The 22,181-nt window shown below is 35.6% G+C and overlaps 1 protein-coding gene across 1 annotated transcript in view; it reads right to left on the reverse strand.

Moving 5' to 3' along the window:
* CHIC2 (cysteine rich hydrophobic domain 2) overlaps nucleotides 1–22,181 on the reverse strand; it is a 47,070-nt gene that overhangs the window by 20,092 nt on the left and 4,797 nt on the right. The window contains exons 2-3 of the mRNA XM_061191390.1: nucleotides 4,393–4,447; nucleotides 4,096–4,251 (exon numbers count right to left, since the gene is read on the reverse strand). Coding sequence (XP_061047373.1) covers nucleotides 4,096–4,251; nucleotides 4,393–4,447 — 211 coding nt within the window. The remainder of the gene's footprint in view (nucleotides 1–4,095; nucleotides 4,252–4,392; nucleotides 4,448–22,181) is intronic.

Below are 22,181 nucleotides of genomic sequence, written 5' to 3' on the forward strand. Positions count from 1 at the left end.
CAATTTAATGGAAAAAGGATAGTCTTTGCAACAAATCATCCTGGAAAACTTGAAGTCATATGTAAAAAATGAACTTTAATCTATATCTCACACCTATACAAACACTGACTCAAAATGGGTGATAGATCTAAAAGTAAAATGCAGAAGAGATCATAGGAGAAAAATGTTGTGACCCTAATTAAGGCAAAGAATTCTTAGATATGACATCAAATGCACAATCAATTTTTAAAAAATTAACAAATTGGACTTAAGCAAAATAAAAAAACTTTTGCTCTGCCAAAGACAATAAGAGAATGAAAAGACAATTACAGACTGCAAAAATATATTTGCAAGTTATATATCTGACAAGGGATGTCCTTCAATTGGTGAATGGATAAACAAATTGTGATACATCCATACAATAGAATGCTACTCAGCAATAAAAAAGAATAAACTATTGATACATGAAACAAGATAGATGACTCTAAAATGCACTACCTGAATGAAAGAAGCCAGATTCAAGTGGCTATATACACTGTATACTTCCATTCATACAACATTCTAGAAAAGGCAGAACCATAGGGATAGAGAACAGATCAGTGTTGCCAGGGTTTAAGAACTGAAGAGGGTGTGACTGCAGTGGGACAGAAAAAGGAAGTTTTTTGAAGTGAAAGAACTGTAATGTATCTTGATTGTGGCAGTAGTTACACAACTCTATGCATTTGTCAAAAATCATAGAACTGTACATCAAAAAGAGAAAATTTTACTGTATATTAAATAATTTTCAAAAATAGGCTAAGGTAATTTTTTTAAAAGGAAAAGGCAGACTTCCCTAGCGGCACAGTGGTTGAGAATCCGCCTGCCAGTGCAGGGGACACGGGTTCAAGCCCTGGTCCAGGAATATCCCACATGCCGCGGAGCAACTAAGCCCGTGCACCACAACTACTGAGCCTACGCTCTAGAGCCCGTGAGACACAACTACTGAGCCCGCACACCTAGAGCCCATGCTCTGCAACAAGAGAAGCCACTGCAACGAGAAGCCCGTGCACCACAACAAAGAGTAGCCCCCGCTCGCCGCAACTAGAGAAAGCCTGCACGCGGCAACGAAGACCCAACGCAGCCAAAAAAAAAAAAAAAAAAAAAAAAATTAATTAAAAGGAAAAGGCAATTTGGAAGATCTAAAAATAATAATAATAGGACAGATTAAAAACCAGGTCTCTGGAACATGGCCAGGTCATAAAAAAGGATCACTCACTTGGGGATGGGTTTCAAAGGCAAGGCAGAAATCTAGCTATTCAAACCATTAAGTAATGTTAGGAAGGTGAAAACGCTAAGCTGCATATGGAGTATGCCTTTGGTCCTGATTTGCCTTAGAGTGAGACAATTCTAACTGTATAAGACGATTCCACATCACAAACGAGGACAAAGCAGAGGTTCAGAGGGGTTCAGAGGCTGGCAATCAGGCTGGGTTTTAGCTTTTATTTATACTAGTACCTCTAAATCAAGGGTTCTTAACATGGAATACCTAGAGAGAATTCCAGCAGTCTGTGAAAGTGGACAGAACAAAAATTCATCTTTAATTTCACTAACCTCTAACTGAAATGTAGTATATTTCCTTAGGCTATGAATGCATGCAACTAACTGTGGTAGTTTAAATAGGACCTGTATATTTATCACTCATAGAAATCACAGATTTTTCCTATCACATCATACTACCATGAGTCCCCTGCTATCTTATTTTGCATGCATTAATAAATATTTATAAATCACACATTTGAGGGGTTTTAGTATTTTGATAACTCTGTAATTGGTTTCCTGAATAATCCAATGTATTTGATTTTACACATTTAAGATACATTAAACCTTTCCAAATACAAATAAAACATTATTCTAAGAAAGGGTTCATAGGCTTCCCCAGACTATCAAAGGGGTCTATGATAAATAAAAGGTTAAAAATCCCTGCTCCAAATCATCCTGCCCCCATCTTACAAAGCACCCCTTTTTTCAGGGCCTCTAATACTCTTCATACATGCATGAAGGGTCCCTCTCTCCAATTATATAATAGTTTAAACCCTCGACAGGGAAATGCAGTTTTTTAAGCAGTAGTCAAATTTTTTATGCCCACGGGACAGTAGAGTCCATATAAAATTAAATCATATAAATACAAGAAAGACCTTATACGTAATAGTACACAGTTGAATGAAATGTACTTTCTGAAACTACAGACTGAAATAACCTAAAAAAGTCAATCTACCTTATGTCTCAAATAAGAAGGAATTTAATGAAAGCATCTGAAATATGATCTTCTTACTAAGAATTCATGGAGAAGGGTAGGAAGTTTACTTTTGTTTTCTAAATCCTACACTGTGCGCACACTGCAATATCTTGTTTACTCATTTAAAAAGTAAAAAACAGAATCTCAAAACCTCAAAAAAATAAAAATAACTAGGTCACAAAGGTTTCTACAGTAATAAAACTCTCTGATTCCTTGGGTTAAATAACAGCAAACGGCCAACCAAGTTAAGATATAGCAGTCACTTAAACAATGGAAATGCCCAAACAGTAGGAGGGAGTGAGAGGCTCTAAACTATAAGAGCTACAAATTCAACTGTGGATGCAGGGACAACCATATTTTTTTTTCCTTTTAATCTATTGTAGGAAGATGATCTGGTGAGAACTATGGGGGGGAAAAAAAGAAATATTCTTGGAATATAAAAAAGTAAATATTACAGTAAATATTACAATAGTAATTTTATTACGAAGGCAATATCTACTTCCTATTAATAAAATGCACTAGTTAAATATTTTTCCAGTAGAAATATACATCTTATTATGTAAAACAAAAAAGGACAAATAAAATTTGCTTTTCCATATTTCCTATCATTTGATGACAAAATGAAATGTAACCACACAAAACTATACATTCAATTTCAATGTAATGGTATTTCATTTTTATACATTTAATTACCACAATTTTTTAAAGCTTTTTAACAAAAATATAACACATTCAATCTATACTAATTTGCCTTATGTCTACCTACATCTTGGAAATTTTTTATTATAAGCAGTCAAAATTATTATACTTTAGATCATTTTTTCAGATTACAGGATTACTATGTACTCATCACAGGAAACTTGTAAAGTAACAAAAAAAATTTCTTTAAATAAAAAAGAAAACAGAATTCCCCATAATTTCACCAAATAAAAATAAGCACTATTACCATTTTATTTCTTCTATGGGTATTATCTTACATATCAGTAATAATGCTATTAATCAATATATATTAGACTCTTACTCTGAGCTATTCAACTAAAAGCTTTACAAACACTATTTTATTTTATCCTTACAACAGTCCTATTCAAGTAGGGAGGTAAATATTGCCATTTTACAAATATGTCAACTACAGTTTAAAGAGGTTAGGAAGGGACTTTGGCGCAGTGGTTAAGAATCCACCTGCCAATGCAGGGGACATGGGTTCGAGCCCTGGTCCAAGAAGATCCCGCATGCCACAGAGCAACTAAGCCCGTGCGCCACAACTACTGAGCCTGCGCTCTAGAGCCCGCGAGCCACAACTACTGAGCCCGCGTGCCACAACTACTGAAGCCCGCGTGCCTAGAGCCCATGCTCTGCAACAAGAGAAGCCACCACAATGAGAAGCCCGAGCTTTGCAACAAAGAGTAGCCCCCGCTCACCACAACTAGAGAAAGCCTGCACACAGCAACAAAGACCCAATGCAGCAATAAATAAACAAACAAACACATAAATAAATAGGTTAGGAAACATGCCTAGAAGGTCAGAGATAAGTGGCAGACCTGAACCCAAATTTTCAATTACCACCATCCATGTATACGTAGAGAATGCTATATTCTACTCTAACGTAATGTCCTATGTCATAAAAATTATAAGTATAATTTTTAGATTGCTATTTAATATAACAGCATGTGGACGTAACTTAATCACTCCTCTACTGGATCAAATCCTCTACTGGATCAAATTATTTCTGTATAGTATTCAGAATAGTGTGACACATTCAATACAAAAAATAAAAACTAGGTAAATGCAAGATTTGGCTTGTCAACTTCTATATTTAAATTAAAATATATAATTCAACTTACTCTTTTACTGAGGCAAATAACTGGCCACATACTGCAACCTAGTGTGCAGCAGCAACAAAGGCAGCCACAAAGTAGCCAACGTACATTAACAGGAAGGTTCTTCTTAAGACAACTGTTAACTCTGTTGATGCTGGCTTTAAATTCTTCAGGAGCTACCTAAAGAAAAATTTTAAGAAATAACAACACTGCAATATTAATGTCAATAAACATGTCTCATTAGCATAAATTTTTCTAATTTGTTAGGAAAAGACTTTAGTTTTGAGGCATATAAATAATACCTAAATAACTGACACTCACTTTTCCAGTTAATGAAGAAGGGAATTCTGATTCAAATTTGTTGCTCAGTCCAAATCTATTTTTTAAAAAAAGAAAAATATGTTATTACATGTCATTATTGCAACAAATACACCATTTAACTTAATCAAAGGTCAAGTAAGTAGAATGCAACTTTATACACAGAATAACAATGGAAGTTTGAGACACACTGTCATCAGCAATTTATGAAATGTAACAAGCAATTTTAGCAGCTGAATCAAAACTTTTATACAAGAGGCTGAGAATATAGAAAGACATGACTTCTTTGGAGCTATCTTTGTGAGCCAAATAGTAATGTGGAAAACAACACAACTGTCCAATTTTGTCAAAATTACTAAGATTCTTCCAATTAAGTAACAGAAAGCTAAAATCTCTGCTATTAATTACTCTTTAGGTCAAGAGCATTTCGTTAACTCTCAGAAAAGTGGTAACATGTCTAAGAATGCAAATTACATTTTCTGAGCTCAGCATATCTACACTGCTATTACAGCTACAGAATGTTAAAGACACCTGGAACAAAACGGCTACTTCAACTTTCAAATACCAAGACATTTGCTACACACACCCCCAAAGAAATGAAACCAAGGTAGTGCATTTTAACATCTTTAAGCTTTTAAGTGTCTTCAAAGATCATGAGTATTGACTGGGCACTTGACTATTTCTCTGCATAAGTTAGTGGGAAAGAATAAAACATTCATAGACAACATTGGTAATAGCAGACTACACCCTGGAAATAAAATTGAGATGCTTACATATGATGACTTTTACCGGACCCTGGAGCCAAATTTTTTTTCCGGTTTTATTGAGATATACTTGACATTTAACACTGCATTAATTTAAGGTGTACAACCTAATGATCTGATACATGCATGCATTGTGAAATGATTACCACAGTAAGTTTAGTTCACATCCATCACCTCACGGTTACATTTTTTTTTTTTCCTGTGAAGAAAATGCTTAAAATTCACTCTCTTAGCAACCCTTGAATACACAATACTGCATCTTGGGTAGCTGGTACTGGTAAGAGGGATCCCCTAAGATATTCTGTATGAAACAGCTGGCCAGGTCAAGGGTTTCTAACTCAACCATCAGTGGAGCTAGAGAGAGAAATCAAATAAGTTAGGCTGTGTGAAGTCAATAAGCAGTGGTGGAGACCAGCCAAGTAGAGGTATACAATTTGTGTGTGTGTGAATGTAATGAGTCAGATCCAGCTGATTACTGTCACACTAGAATGCAGGCCCACCTTTGACAGGCTGCATTTTTCTTCTTCTAAGAGGAGCTGGAAAACCAGATTTCTCTGCAAAATTTCCCACCTTTATAATATTGTGCAAGTCAATCACAACACTTCTGTGGGTCAGGTTGTTGTTTGCATCATGATCTAGACTTCCTTACAACATGTAGATGGTGGCATCTGAGACCGTTTTGTCATCATCTTAAAGTACTTCCAAAAATTACTTAATAGCAGCATTGAAATAACATCAATACGTCTTTATAAACAATGGATACTATTTATCAAAAATGTTTTGACACTAAACGTAAATTGGCAACCATTACTGTTTAATATAATTCTGGCATTGGTGATATTCTCTTTCTAAGACTCTGAGCTAAACCTGTTTTTTCTGTGGGGCCCTCAGAGCAATGTGGTTCTACTTGAAAATGCCCCTACAGATAACTCACCTACAACTGTAAAGGCCCTAGCATGAGGAAGAGGTATGCAGTGCTCGCTGACAGTTCTCTGAGGTCTCTAGATAATGGACTCCCCTTTCATCTATTTCCCTTAGAGGAGATACCATTCAACAAATATTTATAGAATACTGGACCTTCTAGATGATACATTTCCATCTCTTGTGTTATCTCCCTTGGTCTGAAGATCTTCTCCTTCAAGCAATAGGTTTCATTTCAACCATGTTTATTATTGCAATTAACCATCTCCTTCCAACTGGTCCTCAAATTTTTTTAGAAAAGCAACAACCAGATACCTCCAAGTCTCCTAAAGATAAGTATCTTCCCCTTCCATCTTCAGCCATTAAATATTTGGAACAGATTATTTTACCAAATACCTATAGTTTGCCAGTAATATGCTAATTTAGAGGGAGCAATCCAGTATGAGTATAAACCTTAATTTCCTTTATTTTCCAAGCCTGGACACTTCCTTATAATAAGGCTGTGTGTTGATGCTTTGCCCAGGGAGCACTACCAGCTAATTGCCCTGCTGTTCCTGCAAGTCAGGGCTCCTTTTAAGTCAGGCTAGTAGTTATTCTTCTGAGGAAGAACTAGCAGTTCCAAGGACATTCTTTAGGCACTCTCCTCTTCAGTCATAATTTTGTTGTGTCTTAAGAACAGACAGTAATCCTTTCTCTTTCTTCATCTCACCCCCAAAAGAATGACATGGTTCACAATAGATGGGAGTGCTTAGCTTTGCCACCAGCCTTCCCTTCTTCCCTTTCTTCCTTCCTTCCTTCCTTCCTTTATTTATTTATGGCTGCGTTGGGTCTCCGTTGCTGCGCGGGGGCTTTCTTTAGTTGCGGCGAGCAGGGGCTACTCTTTGTTGCGGTGCGAGGGCTTCTCATTGCGGTGGCTTCTCTTGTTGCGGAGCACGGGCTCTAGGTGTGCGGGCTTCAGTAGTTGTGGCTCGCGGGCTCTAGAGCACAGCCTCGGTAGTTGTGGCGCACGGGCTCAGCTGCTCCACGGCACGTGGGATCTTCCCGGACCAGGGCACGAACCTGTGTCCCCTGCATTGGCAGGTGGATTCTTAACCACTGCGCCACCAGGGAAGCCCCATTTCCCCTCACTTTTGTTTCCCACCTGCTGAACAAGAATACCTGTAAAGAGGGGCAAGAAGATGCTGCTGTTGAAGGCCTTGGAGTCTCCCCAGCCCACAGGAGTGAACCCCAACTGCAATCTGCTTTCGCTTTAAAAATGTTTAAAGACATTTAATATTCAAATCAAGTACTTCATGATTACAGGCAGATTGAGCCATGATACCCAGGCACCCTCTCCTCATTTCCATTTGGAATATAGTACTCTACTATATTCAAACATTTGGGTGAACAAGGGGTGTTCAAACATTTGGTGTCAGGACTTCTTTGGTCTCTTAAATCCTTGAGGACCTCAGTGAGCTTAAGCTTATGTGATTTAGATTTATCACTATTTCAGATTATACATTAGAACTGAGACATCTAAAACATTTAAAATTTTTATTCATAAATGAGCCTAAAATGCTCATTTTTACGCTAACAAAAATAATGTTTTTATGAGAAATATTTTTCAAAACAAAAAACTTTAGTGAGATTTTCACACATCTCTTTAATGTCAGACAATGGAAGACAGCTGAATTCTCACATCTCTTTCTGCGTTCAATCTGTAGTGATATGCTCTTTTGGTTAATGTTTATAAAGAAAATTGAGTTTCACCAGATATGTAGTTGGAAAATTGTGTATATTCTTTGATACTATAACAAAACTTGATAAGTGCTACCTTATTAAGGATTTCTTGTAAGGAGGAAACAAGCTTTATCAATGAACTTTTAATACTCTGTTCAATTAAAATCCACTGTATATCTTGCATTTTAAATGGGTTTTTTTTTTTTCTTACCCATACCTGATTTTATAACTTCATATATTTGTCCCTTGGAAAATATTGGTAGATTGAGTTACGCAGATTTCCAAATGTTGACACACTTCATCGTGTGATATCAGAATCATCACATTCATTAATATGACCACTGATCTCATCATTAAGTATTGAGAAGCTGTCAAGCTCACAGAGGCAGATGTAAGTTTTCCCAAATTCCAATTTTCATCTGAAAGCTGGAATTATTGACAACAAATGCTATCAGTTGTTTTACTTGAAGTGATAGTCTTGCTTTACTTAAAATAAAAAATAAGAGGCTGAATGATAACTAACCAGCACTATATAAACAAAAGAAAAAAAAATGGTTAATTTGAGCTACCACCTATACCTTAAAACTAACTTCAAAGCATATTATTTTAATATATAGAATGGATAAACAACAAGGTCCTACTGTATAGCACAGGGAATTATATTCAATATCCTGTGATAAACCATAATGGAAAAAAATATGAAAAAGAATGTATATATATGTATAACTGAATCTCTTTGCTGTATAGCAGAAATTAACAAAACATTGTAAATCAACTATACTTCAATAAAATAAATTAAAAAAAAAAAATAGATGACTTTTTTCCCTAGCTTTGAATGTTACTAATGGAGATAGGCAATGGCTGTGGATTTTAACAGGTGTCCTTGGTATGCATAAGCAATAAAAGCAGGAGAAGGAAAAATACAGGGAAAAGTTGGAAAGGGGAAGTAGAAGGATAAAAAGGGAGAGAAGAAATGAAGAAGAGAGTGAGGGTTGGCAAAGTGCTACCAACAACTGTCTTATTTACCATTCAATACCTATTAACTGTCAGTCCATTAGATGCTTGAAAGAAAATGTAGACATGTGCTACATCTACATCTATTCCTATGACCTGAAAGACCTTGTCCTTAATCACTCTTAAAATACTCACGGCTTTAGAACTGATAAACGATTTAAACGATTTTCAAAGAATGACATATATGACAAGAAGATAAAACACATTAAACAACCTATTTTTACTCTTACCTATTACAAGTTTACAAGTCTACGAGTACTTGGAGAAAAAGAGAAATTCATTCAAATCAAACTATTGAGCACGTTCTATGTAACATTTCATGATCACAAAGTCCTACAACAGAAGGCTTATATAGCTTTAAAAAACTTTTTTTAAGAAAGAAAGCATGGGACTTCCCTGGTGGTCCAGTGGTTAAGACTCCGCACTCCCAATGCAGGGGGCACGGGTTCAATCCCTGGTCAGGGAACTAGGATCCCGCATGCCGCACAGTGCGGCCAAAAGAAAAAAGAAAAAAAAAAGAAAGGAAGCAAGCATGTACGAGGCTAATTTTTACTTTTTTTTTTTTTTTTTTTGCAGGATCTTAGTTTGCCGACCAGGGACTGAACCTGGGCCCTCAGCAGTGGAAGCGCAGAGTGCTAACCACTGGACCGCCAGGGAATTCCCCCAATTTTTACTTTTATATAAATTGAGGTAATTTTCAAAGCTCTTATACCTGGTAAAGCTCTGCAAAGGGACTGCAACTTGACACCTAAATCTAAATGGAATCTTGAAATAGGCTTGTTTTACTCATATCCCACTTACTTCCATTTCACTGTCACCGCGTTCCTAAATCTATAGCCAAAATTCAAAGAGTAAACTAATCTGTTACCCTGCACTCTCATCTTCATCTAATTCAGAACCTCCCTTTCCTGATAGATCCTTCCCCTTCCAAACCTCTTTTAATATTTAACTTTGGAACCCCTGATCTATTGATCTGCTACCTGGATACCTATTTATATCTTCTCTTAAAAAAAATTTTTTTTTCCTTCACTTTAACCGAAAATCCTGTTGAAATGACACTCTTTCCTTAGAAATTCTCAACTATAGCTCATTCCCTGGAGTTCATCTTCCAGACTCCATCTTCCATGTCCTCATAATACTTGACTATATTCTCTCTTGCATAGTCCTTATCATATCTCATTATAATTATGTCATAAGCCTAACTCCCTACCCTGATAGTCAATGAGTTGGTTATAGGTAGGCACGGTATCTTAATAACCTTTATATCCTAAATGTCTGGTCCAATGCCTGATAAATATTCATGAAATATTTGCTAAATAATTTCCAAGCAAGAAGAAATGTCTACATTCCACTACCTCCTCATTGCAAACTTCCACACCACTGCTCTCTCTTCCTCTGATGCACATGATTTCCACATTGTTCCAAGCCCAACCACCATTTTCAGCCTTCCAGGTCACTCCCTCTGTGTTGGTGGTCCCCAAGGCCACCCTCAGGTTTGATGATTCACTAGGAGGACTCACAGGACTCAGCATACAGTCCTGTGAGTATAAATCTATACTCACAGCTAGATTTACTACAGCAAAAGGATACAAAGCAAAATCAGCAAAGGGATAAGGCATATGGGGTGAAATCCAGAGGAAACCAGAAGCAGGCATGCAAGAGTCTCTTCTCAGTGAAGAACACAGGATGTGCTTAATTCCTCCAGCAACTAGTTTTCACAACATGTGTATAATGTTGTCTACCAGGAAAGCTCATTAGAGAGTCAGTGCCAAAGCTTTTACCATGGACTAGTCACGTAGGCCCCCTCTACTTAGCATGTACCAAAATTCCAGACTCCCAGAAGGAAAGCAGGTGTTCAGTATACACCATACTGTTTGTACAAACAGTTTAGGCACAGTGAGCCATTCTTATCAATTCTGGGCATACTGGGAACGCTTCCAAAGTCCAAGTTCTCAGACAACCAACCAAAAGCCGACACAGCAAGCAAGGCTTTTTAAGGATAGCAGTCTCAAGTCTGCTGTACTCTTTTTCACACAACTTCACACTCTCTAATGACACAGACATTCACATCACAGTTTTTTCTTTCCAGAAGAACTCTTGTCTTCACCCCAAATAATTCAATACTCAGCACCAAAACCTAACTGATTAACTGACCTCATCTACTTTGAGGAAATTCACCTCTATTTAATTCAGCAACCCACGCCATCATTTGGAACTGTATCACCTCTGAAATACTGAACTGTAAATTTCTCCTCTTACCACTACCATCAATCATTTCATTTCTCCCACCCTTATCAAATTTGTTTTTTTGTCTCTGGTTGTAACCTACTCCTTACCACTCCTCCTTGCTTTTCTACTCCAAATCTGCTCCCTATGACTCTACTTCCTCCTTTATCTGCCAGAACTACACAATCAATCATTTAACCATACTCCAACAAAACCCTTTATTTTCTGCACCTCTAGAGTGTCTCCTGTCAATCCAATTCAATTGAAATGTTTACTTTCTTCACTTCAATTCCCACTGCCTGGAGCTACAATAGAAAAAAATCACACAAATTATTTCTAATTTCAGTTAGATTAATGCTATAGCAATCTTTATTCATTCCTAATCAACTCCCTTTTCCATACTTCACAATTGCTCCTCTATGTGCTCAGCCTTATCCTCCCAACCCACTTTTTTTGCAGAAACCATGGTTCCTTAACTCCAACCAGAGGAAAAAAGATCAAGAACATAAACTGCTTTGCCTTCTCTCCCTTTCATTTTTAGATTTACCTATGTCTTCAGTATCTTTACCATCTTTCTCAATGGAGGCAAACTAATCATTTGCTCCTGGTTGCATCTCCTTCAGTCTCCTCTGCAATCCACTCGTTTCTCCCTCTCTCTGGCTCCTTACACATAGCTTACAATCCTGCATAAGTCTACCCAGCCTGAGAATCTGAACCCCTATTTTCTTCTCCCTCAAGGTATGATGGCATCCATCTCTTCTCCTTCCTCATCCAGTGTCTTGAAAGAGTCTTCCACGTTCACCTCTTTATCTCACCTCCCATTCATTATTCAAACCACTACCACCCAGGGTTTAATTCACATTTCTTTACAGATGAGACTGCTCTCAACAGAAGAGCTGAAACCACTCTCTTCAGCGAGTCCCACTTCATATAGCATGCTTCCTCCTAGCAAGGAGCTTAAGCACCAGAGGGGCAAATCTTTTACTTGTTATTGGCTACAGCAAATACCTCCTTTGCTGTGCCAACCAAACAATACTGTCAGATAAAGTTTTAACAAAACCATCCTTTTTTATTAAATGGATAAGAAAAGCCACACACTTCATGTTTGTTAATATAACTACAAAATATCATCTTTAATGGTTTTGATGTGACATAAGTTACTTAGTTTTGATACTACCTTAGTTCCAGTTCAGGGGGTGGTGGTGCTGGTTTTGTTTTTTTAAGTTTGGCGGGAGGTGGGGTTTGTTAGCAATGAAAATGAGATATATGTTTTTTAACTTGACAGCATTATAAATTACTCCTTTTATCCATTATGTTCCTTCAAGTTTAAAGTTTTTAAATATAATAATAATAATTTAGTTTATTCTAAGTCAAAGTACAGTTGGCCCTGGACAGTAATGGACAGGCCAAATTTCTTAAAATAATAATTTGATATGCTGGAAAGAAGAGTAATGGGTAGGAAGCTGAACTCCCTTCAAACCTAATAACCTAACATTCTATTAATCCAAAAAACTAGAAGTAGCACTTAATAATTTTAAAAGATATAATTCAAGACGGGTGGCATCTTAGTTATCTACAAAGACTAATAAATGAAATAAAAATAAAAAATTCTTTATGTTAGCAAGAAGGTCTTAAGATGGAAAATATCATGTACTGTCAGTGGAACTATAAATTATTACAACCATTCCAGAAATCAATTTGGCATTAAAAATATTTATACCTTTGGCAAAGTAATTTCTCCTTTAGGGATCCTGCCTAAAAAATAATCTGAAATGTGAATAAAAATATATGCATAAACAAGTTCCCTGAAACTTTATTCACAATAGAGAAGAATAAAATAAAATAATGGGAATGTTAAGTAAATTACAGTATCTCAGCATAATAGAATATTAGACAACTATTAAAAATGAAGTTTGCAAACTAATAACATGGGAAGTACATATAATATACTGTTAAAAAGACAATACAAAAACATACATGTAACATATGATCTAGAATGTAAAGGAAAAAAACTTACAAAATGAAAGACCCTTCAAGCGCACAATTTGATAGTATGTAAAAAGAGTCTTAAAAAAAATTCATACCTTTTGACCTAATAATTCTACTTCTAGAAATGTATTAGAAGAAAATAATTACAGTGGCACAGATATGTTCACGAATAATCAAGTATTCTGCAGTGTTATTTTGGTGAGGGAGTATTAAAGACATTTTGTTTCATTTGTTGTTTCTTAAAATAGGATCTGTTTTTCAGCAGATGTACAGTAATTGCTAAGCAAACACATTTTATAATATACAATAACATCAGTATAATTTTTTTTCTACTTGAATCTTTTATCTGGCATTAACTAGGTATGTTATCATAAGTAAACAAGTTTGGGGTTCACTAATCAATAGCTTTCCTGAATGCATTTCAACCTTTTCTATAGTTCTAGTCTACATAATCCCCAGACCTTTTTTTTTTTTACTTCGATTTTTAATTCTTCTGTGTTCCTTGTATCTCCTCATATTAACGTCTCTTAGAATTCACTAATGCATTGTTATTTTGAATTAAAATATGTTTTGAACTCATGGTAAATTTTGTCTTTTAAATACAGAAGTACAAGAATCTGATTTCTTCAGCTTTGTCTTGTGCTATGTTTATTTTCCTTGTTTCTGAGTTGCAGCGCTATTTTTAACAGTGAAGGTTTTAAAACAATAGAAAGACTACAACTGTATGAAATTAATTATGATATACCAATTTGAAAGATACTACACAGCTCAAAACCATGTACACTAGAGCGTAGCCTGTTACTCTGTGTGCCTGACTAGGAGCTCCCTAAGCTCTGGTGAATTAGACCACAAACAGGCATCTGCTTTAAGAACAGCTAACTCCTGGGCTGGCTAGCAGCATATGGGATGGCAGGGCCTACCCAACTTGGACAACATTAACTAACTCAATCTGATCGTCTTTCTTGAGGTATCTGAATAAGAGACAATAGCTGGTAACATGAAGCTTAAGCGGAAGCAGAGATATAGTAAAGTCATGAATAAGTAGAGGTTAAAAAGAATTTAAAAAAAAAAAGAAGAAGCTGAAGCCAACAGTAAGCAGAAACTATGAGACAGAGGGGAGAAGCACTCTGCCAGTTCACGACTGCAACAGCAGAAGCTAGAACTGAAAGAAGGTAAGTCGCTGTGACAGACCACTAGACCAAAGGACACATGCTGCTGAGAAAAATGACAGAATAACTTCATCACCAGAGCTGCACTCAATTATCCAAAATAATAATATTCCAGTCTCCTTGAAGTCTGGCTATACAATGGCAAAGTTTCCTGTCTTCTTTAGTCTCCATGCATTCTTACAAAAAACGTGCACTGCTTAAGGCCCCCTGGGTGGTTCTGTTCTTTGAAATCTAATAGAGCCTAATGTTTCAGACTATGTAAGAACCTGTAATAATATTGGCAAATGTTCCCAATATGTTAAATGAAAAATGCAGAGTACAAAATACTTTATAAGTACGGTCTCAATTTTTAATAAAAATATTTATATATACACAGAAAAACAGAAAAAGTTTATCCATCAAAATATTAATAGTGGCTAACCCTAGGCAAAAATATTATGGGTGATATTTCATTTTCATAATTTCATGTTTTCCAAATTTTCAATAATTACATATATTAGTATTTTAAACTAAACAAAATATTTTAATAAGGACTAGGAACAAACACACCAAAATATTAAATGACCTTTTCCTCTTGGTGATTATAGATGGTTTATTTTCTGCTTCACTGGGAAGTACTACTTTCCAATTTTTAATAATCTTTATGTTTTTCATTATAATTAGAAAAAGCATTAAACCTGAAGAAAAAGTAGATGATTAAAGGAGTTTTGTTTTTACTTTTAACTCAGCCTAAGGAAATATATGTGCAATTGACATGTCTAGATTTCAAGATAATTCTACTAGTTTTAAAGTGTATTTTAGAGTATATTTTAAGGATTTTTAAAGTATATTTAAATATATATTAAGTATACTGTAAAGAATTTTAAAATTAAATAGAAAAAAATAATTCCTAATTCCACAACAGAATCTCAGAATCTGAGAGCTAGAAAGGACCACAACTATCATTTCGTCCAAACATTTAATTTTACAGATGAAGAAACTGATGCATAAAAGGCAAACAGCTTGGGTCTCATAGCTAATTAATATGTAGGATCTAGGCTAGAGCCTTATTCTCCTGAACCCAAGCCCGGGGCAATTTCTACTCTAGGACAATGCCTCTAATAACTTTCTCTGTAAGCATAGAAAATGTTTATCTCCTTGAACTAGAAACTCTAAATTGAGAAAATATTTGAGAATTGGAGGGAAAAAACTTTTTCCATCAAACAGAAATTATAAAACTAACACATAACAAATGTTAAAATTCTCATATGGATCTAGGGGAAAAAATCTGTTTTTGAGATTTTCACATTTGTATCTAAAATCCCAAAATGTATAGGATTTTGTTATAAGTGTTTCTGTTGATGAATAATATAGAGAATGCTTAAGTTTGTTGCTCTGGTTCAATAAAATAAAAGCAATTAAGCAAACAATACCCTGGAGCCAGACTGCCTTGATAGAAATCTTGATACTGCCTTTTCTAGATCTGTCACTTTGAGCAAGTTTACCTTTTCTGAGCCTCAGTTTCCCTATTTATATACCAGGGATAAAAATCACCCCTAACTCATTAAATGAGTTCATATACATAAAGCACCAACAGTGCACAGCATAAACTCTGTATGTTTAACTGCTTTTATTATTATAAAACAATGTAAATGTATGCTTAGTTTTTATTACGGTTATCATCCTTCTAATAAAGTTGACAATATTATCATTTAATGTCCACTATAGATAATGCTAAATTAGAGAATGTCCAGATTTCAATGACTTCACAAATATCCTCTTCAAATAGCTTAGCAAATAGAATAGCCAATGATAAAACTGGCTACTGTTAACTGTCAAAGATACTCCAACTTTCTGCCAACCTCTTCAAGGTCAGGGGTAATGTGGAGGAAACAGGGTACATAGAGAGGTGTTGGGTTCAGGAAAGCCAGGCAAAATTAAACAGTTGTAGCCATCATGGGCAAGCATGAGGCCAGGAATCCAGGCAGGTGAGACAAAGTTTGAAAAGCACAAAGAAGTTACTGTGGTGAAAATATAAGAGCAACACAATGGAGAGACAGAATGCCTGAATTCTAACCCTGGTTCAGGTATCAACTAGGTATATTATCTCAACAGAGCAAATCTACCTTCTGGTTTTATTTGCCTCGGGTAAGACAACATGCTTCTCAGGGTCATTTATGGCCCAAAAGTCAAATGCAGTTTCAAAGTTTTTAAGAAAAAAAAAAAAAAAAAAAGCAATATTTTCTGGGTTCACATCTTATAGGTGGAACAGCTGCTGTAAAAAAGGAAGAAAGTTTTAAAACTTTATTCTTGTCAAAAAAGTTTGAGAGTTTTCCTCTTTGCAAGAGAAGGTTGTCTAAAGTTTGTACTCTACCAAGCCTGGCTCACCTCACGTTCTGACAGAGGAAGCACTATGAAAAAAGAAAAAGCACAGAGTAAGGGGAAGTAGAGGAGTTTTAATTTTAACTAGAAAGTAGGGTAGGATGCATTAAGATAATTGTGAAAGATTTGAAAGTGAAGGAGTTAGCCATTTGGGTATCTGGGGGGGAATATTCCAGAAAGTGGAACCAGCCAGTGCAAAGCCCTAACCAGAAGTGTGTCTAGAATAACTCAGGGAATGGAAAGGAGGCTTGTGTGCCTAGACTGGGGTAAACAAGTGAAAGAATGGTAGAAGTCAGAGAAATGGGCCAGATCCGGTAGGGTCTTACAGGCCATTAAAAGGAACTTTAATTCTGAAGATGGGGAGCTTCAGGGAGTCTTGATACAGAAAAGAGATGTGATCTGACTTATGTTTTAAAAGAATCACTGTGGCAGATGTACCAAAGAGACTGTAAAGGTTGAGAGGCAAAGGTGGGAGCAGGGGGAAGAAAAGTATTGAGTACAAGGCAGAAGAGAGAAAATGATAACTCACACCAGCAGTACAGATGGTAAAAAGTGGTCAGATTTTGGATATATTTTGAAGACAGAGCCAAGAGATTGATTTCTTGACAGATTAGAGGCAGTGGAAGAGAAACAGGGACATCAAGAATGTGTCAAAGATTTTTTAGTCTAAGCAAATAGGATGCCAGGTCTGCCATCAACTGAAAATGGGAAGGCTGCACTTGAAGCTGATTTGGGGGGAAGATTATAAATTCAGGTTTGGATATTTTGGACTCTGAGACACTTGACCTGTACAAATCTATAGACTACGAGAATTTTATCTTCCTGTCGATATGACAACACATATGAACTAGAAATTTCAGATTCAACCTGAACACATGGGTTATGCAAATGGCAAGTGAAGACAACACTTATTTCCTAATGCTGAACTCTGAGCTCAATGGAATCAGCTTTTTCACTATTTTGGGAGATGAAGTCATAACCATAGAAGAAATTAACAGATTTCAATGCATAAAAATCACGCTTTAAATTCATCTGGCTGCCTTAATACATATCTGAATAACAATGTGGCTCATGGAAGGACAGTACTGAAAGTGTACTATATTTACCCAGAAGATACAGAACCCCTGGAGTTGGAGACATATATATGTCTCATAATATAACTCTAAAAATTTTAACTGTGTGACTAAATTCTATACATTTGGGTTCAACCAGCTCTGTGAAAGTATAATCTCATTCATAAACTAGTGAAATCAAAAATTTATTTAAATCATGTATTACAATCACTCTATCATAACCTCATAATTATACACAGTTCTATAATATTCTAGCATTAGAATTTTACTAATTTTCAATTATTAAGATTATATTTTCAAGTATTAAGAGACGATTACATATGTTAAGCAATAAAGTTATGTAAATGTATACTGATTAAACTTCATGGTATTAACGTCTGATGATATAGAGATTCAACTAATCCAACTCAACTACTTTACATTATCTGTACCAGACCAAGGAAAAAAGACTTATATATCTAATTTATATATATTCTAGAATATTCTTCATATTTATATAAATACTATGAGCAATACAATGATAAATTATGTTCATTTAAGAAATAGTATATAGTGGAATTTGGTTTATAGTACAGACTACCAACATATCAATTGCAAGTAACATTTATAATTGAATAGTTTAGAAAGGGCAGAGAAAGAAGGCTGGATACACAGGAACTCCTTCACTGCACTAATCAAGGACTCCATTGTAATTATCAATACAATGCAAGATCAAAGAGAATAAAACAAGGTGCTCTTGCAGGAAGCATACAGACAGACGAGACAGATAGACAAATAGAGATACACACAAACATTCACTTCTTATCAATCAAAAGAACAAAGGTAAGTTAACACAAAGTCCAACCAACTCTACCCTAAGTAAACTTCACTTACTAGATGTAGGATGGAAAAGAGCTCAAGAAGAAGAAAATCATTTTTCCAGATCTTTGAGAAAATTTCAATCCTTATGTAGACAATTCAGTTTTAAGTGTAAAAATGTAAAAAGCACAGTGTTTTCCTCAAATCTAATGAACAGATTCATTGTCAAACATCACACATCTTGTAGCTAAAGGGTACAAAGGTCCTCACTTCAAAATCCACGATCTTGTGGGAAAGCCCCTCTCCACTTCTGGCGCATGCTGTTCTCTTGGCATACTAGCTGCCCTGTGGCAGCAGAACAGGAAATGTAGGTATGCCATCAAGACAGTCTCCAGTCAACAGTAAGGGCAGCCACAGTTCTTTGACCTCACCCTCCACAAAGCCAAAACAAAAACCAAAAACAAAACAAAAAATACCACAATTGGGGAATGAGATGGCAAAAGTGGCCAATGCGAGTTCTGCCATACCTCATAGGAAAGTTGCTAAATTTGATGGTTTACAGCCAGAACTGAAATACCTCCTTTATCTAAACTCCATCACCCTAGTCCAGGCCACTATCATCTCATCTTTACTGTTCCAAGAGCCCCTAACTACTCTTCCCAGTTTCACTCTAATCTCTCTGCAATCCTTTCTGGCCCCTACCTGAGCTCGACAATCTCATTTCAAGGCACGATCTCCTTTGTTTCCTACATTCTAGCCACAATACAGTAGTATCCTTTCAGTTCCTCAGGCAAGCCAAACTTATTTTGCTGTTCTCCAGACCTGCAATGCTCTTCACACGACTCTTTCACCCTTCCTAAATGTTTCCTTCTCAGAGGGGTTCTCCCTGATCACATTATTTTCTATCAGAGACTCTAATGGTCTCCTTCACAGCAATTTTCTCAGACATAATTTGTCTATTAGTTGTAAGCTCCAGGAGGGCAGAGGAACTACGCATGTTTCATTCGTAACTATATACCCAGAGCCTCACATGATACTTAGCATAAAATTTAATAAATACTTGTTAAATTACTTATCAGGAAACCTCAATAAGACAGTTGATAATGAAGGATTAGTCGAAAATACTCTGAGCAAACAAGTATCTTAAAACCCAAGTATTAAAATTCAAGCATCTAAATCTAGCACTCAGAACCAACTTCTCTTACTTTACACATAGCTCTAATAAGGTTGGTTGTCTCATTTCCCACCTACAACTGATCAATCAGAAAGAAAAGAAGAACATAAACAGAAAGCAAAATCTCTCACATATGAAATTCAAAAGAAAGTGCCATTTAGAGAAGATCCTCAAACCCCAAAATACCTCAACAGCCTTGAAGAACATCACTGTGTACCAATTTATTAATATCTTCTTTCGATTAAATGTTTCCCCTACTCAATCAGATAATTCTGATTTATGCTCAGGATCTTGCTTTAAAGCAGGAAAGCATATGTCACATTTTAGACTGATTTCCAAGAAAACGGTAAAGATTAACCAAAAAATATGCATGAAGGGATAAATATCAAAATATATGGTAATCATTTGCTGAATGCCTACTATGGGTCCAGGTAATCAGATAAATTATTTCTGACTGTCACACCTAATCTCTGAGGTAGATATCCCTTTTGCAGATGAGAAAACTAAAGTTCAGAAAGGTTAATGGTTACAGTTAGGAAGTTTCTGAGAACTGAAATCAATCTGCCTGACATCCAAGACCACACTCTTTCCACAGTACCATCTATTGTTTTCCAAATGCATCTGATGTAAGAATCACCCAAGGTCTTATTAAAAATAAAAATTCCTAGTCTTCCCCTAAAGATTCTGATTGGGGATGTCTTAGGTAAGAACCTGAAATGTATATTTTTTAAAATGTCCTTAGTGATTCTGATAATCAGGCAAGTTTAAAAAATATTGTACCGGGATTAAGCTAGACTGCATGAACATGGAAACACTGGTATAAGATCTGATTTTACAAGTGGATTCTGAAACAAATTATGAAAAGTCACCAACGAATCTTACACAGAAGATACTGGAGTAAGGATACCTAACAGCATCTGTTGCTGTTATACTTTAAAGCTTAATTTTATTGAGAATGAAATCTTAAGTAGCTTTATAACAGATTTGAAAGTTAAGCCAGACATAGATACTAGAGAGCCTTAAAAGATTCCCTTCTGAGTATATAGTTAGTCTAATATCCTAGGTGTTTAACCTGCTAGGAATATAAACTCAAGTTGGAATTCAAGAGCAGCTCTCATATAACATTATTATTTAGAGTAATGTTATTCAGAATAATAATATTTAGTATTTGATTATTTACCATCATAAATAACTTCATATCATTTATGTCCCACCATTTAGTTCCTATATTCCACTTAGCTAGACACATAAAATCTTAAGTACTAGTTAATTTCACATCTGTTGGCAGGCAGAAATCCCACATTGAACTGTTTGGACTGGAATATCATGTGAATTTCAAATTCAAATACAGTAAAATTTTGAAACTTCAGTTTACTACCATATTTCTCATTTCTTCAAGAAAGTCTACCCATTGAAAATTTTTGGCAGTTAATCCAGTTAAAACATTTAGCATTTTTTTCTTCATATTATCAGAGATACATTCAATGCTATGTTCTAAATCAAACTAATTTCCTCTCAAATTATAAGGAGTAAGAAAATTCTCTAGGAAAAAAATATCTACTTTAAGTTGACAATTTCCTCACATTCACCAAACTTTGTTTTTTAAGAAAAGACATCAGCCTGCCCTGCGAATCATGTGGAGCAAATAGAAGCCCAGACTTAGGCATCAACCCCTATTCTTCTCTGCCTTTGGTATCCTGGCTTCTCAATTCCCTGGCATTCTTATTTTATTGTTATTTTAAAATGATAGGTACATGACATGGGAATTAATTTCCTTTTATTCCTATTTACATTGCTCTTACTTTCTTCCTCTCCTCTTAGGCAATCAATTAAACGTATTTAACATGCATCTTTTCATTTGTACGTGTTTTTACAAAAATGAATGTTTGTGCATGGATTTTTAATAAACAAATATATACATTAAAAAAAAAAAAAAAAGATAAGCCAGAGAATTTCCTGGCGGTCCAGTGGTTAAGACTCTGTGCTTTCACTGCCGAGGGCACGGGTTCAATCCCTGGTCAGGGAACTAAGCTCCTGCAAGCCGCACAGCACGGCCAATAAATAAATAAATAAAATAAGACGAGCCATTTATCTTATAAATGTGATTTCATAAGAGTTCTATTGTAAAATATTGTTTGCCTTCATTAGTAGGTACAGAAAAAAGAAGAAAACAGTTATTCCTTTGACAATTCTAACAAGATCCAAAGATGTATGCAATCACCTCATTTATTTAGAGAACATTTCAGGACCTATAACATTCCAGACACTATATTAAGCAATGGAGAAATAAAAACCAAGAAGCATAATTCCTGCCCTCAAAGAACTATCCAGCTTTGTGCAGAAATATCAATAAGATCTTCAAAAATCTCCAAACAAAAAATTTAATCTTTAAAAATGGAATAATTATGTTGGGTGGAAGAAAGGAGGTGGGAGTTATAAAGTTTAAAAAAAACTGTTAAACTAAAGTGAATCTGTTATTCGGGCAAATCATGTTCAGGTCTCTTGTTGCTAACCACAGCATCTAGTAGCAGTCTTGGTCCAATACATTTCAAGACAATTTTTTTTTAACTCTACCATCTGAAAG

This window comes from Eubalaena glacialis, chromosome 5 (assembly GCF_028564815.1).
Source record: "Eubalaena glacialis isolate mEubGla1 chromosome 5, mEubGla1.1.hap2.+ XY, whole genome shotgun sequence".
In the NCBI taxonomy this organism is placed as follows: Eukaryota; Metazoa; Chordata; class Mammalia; order Artiodactyla; family Balaenidae; genus Eubalaena; species Eubalaena glacialis.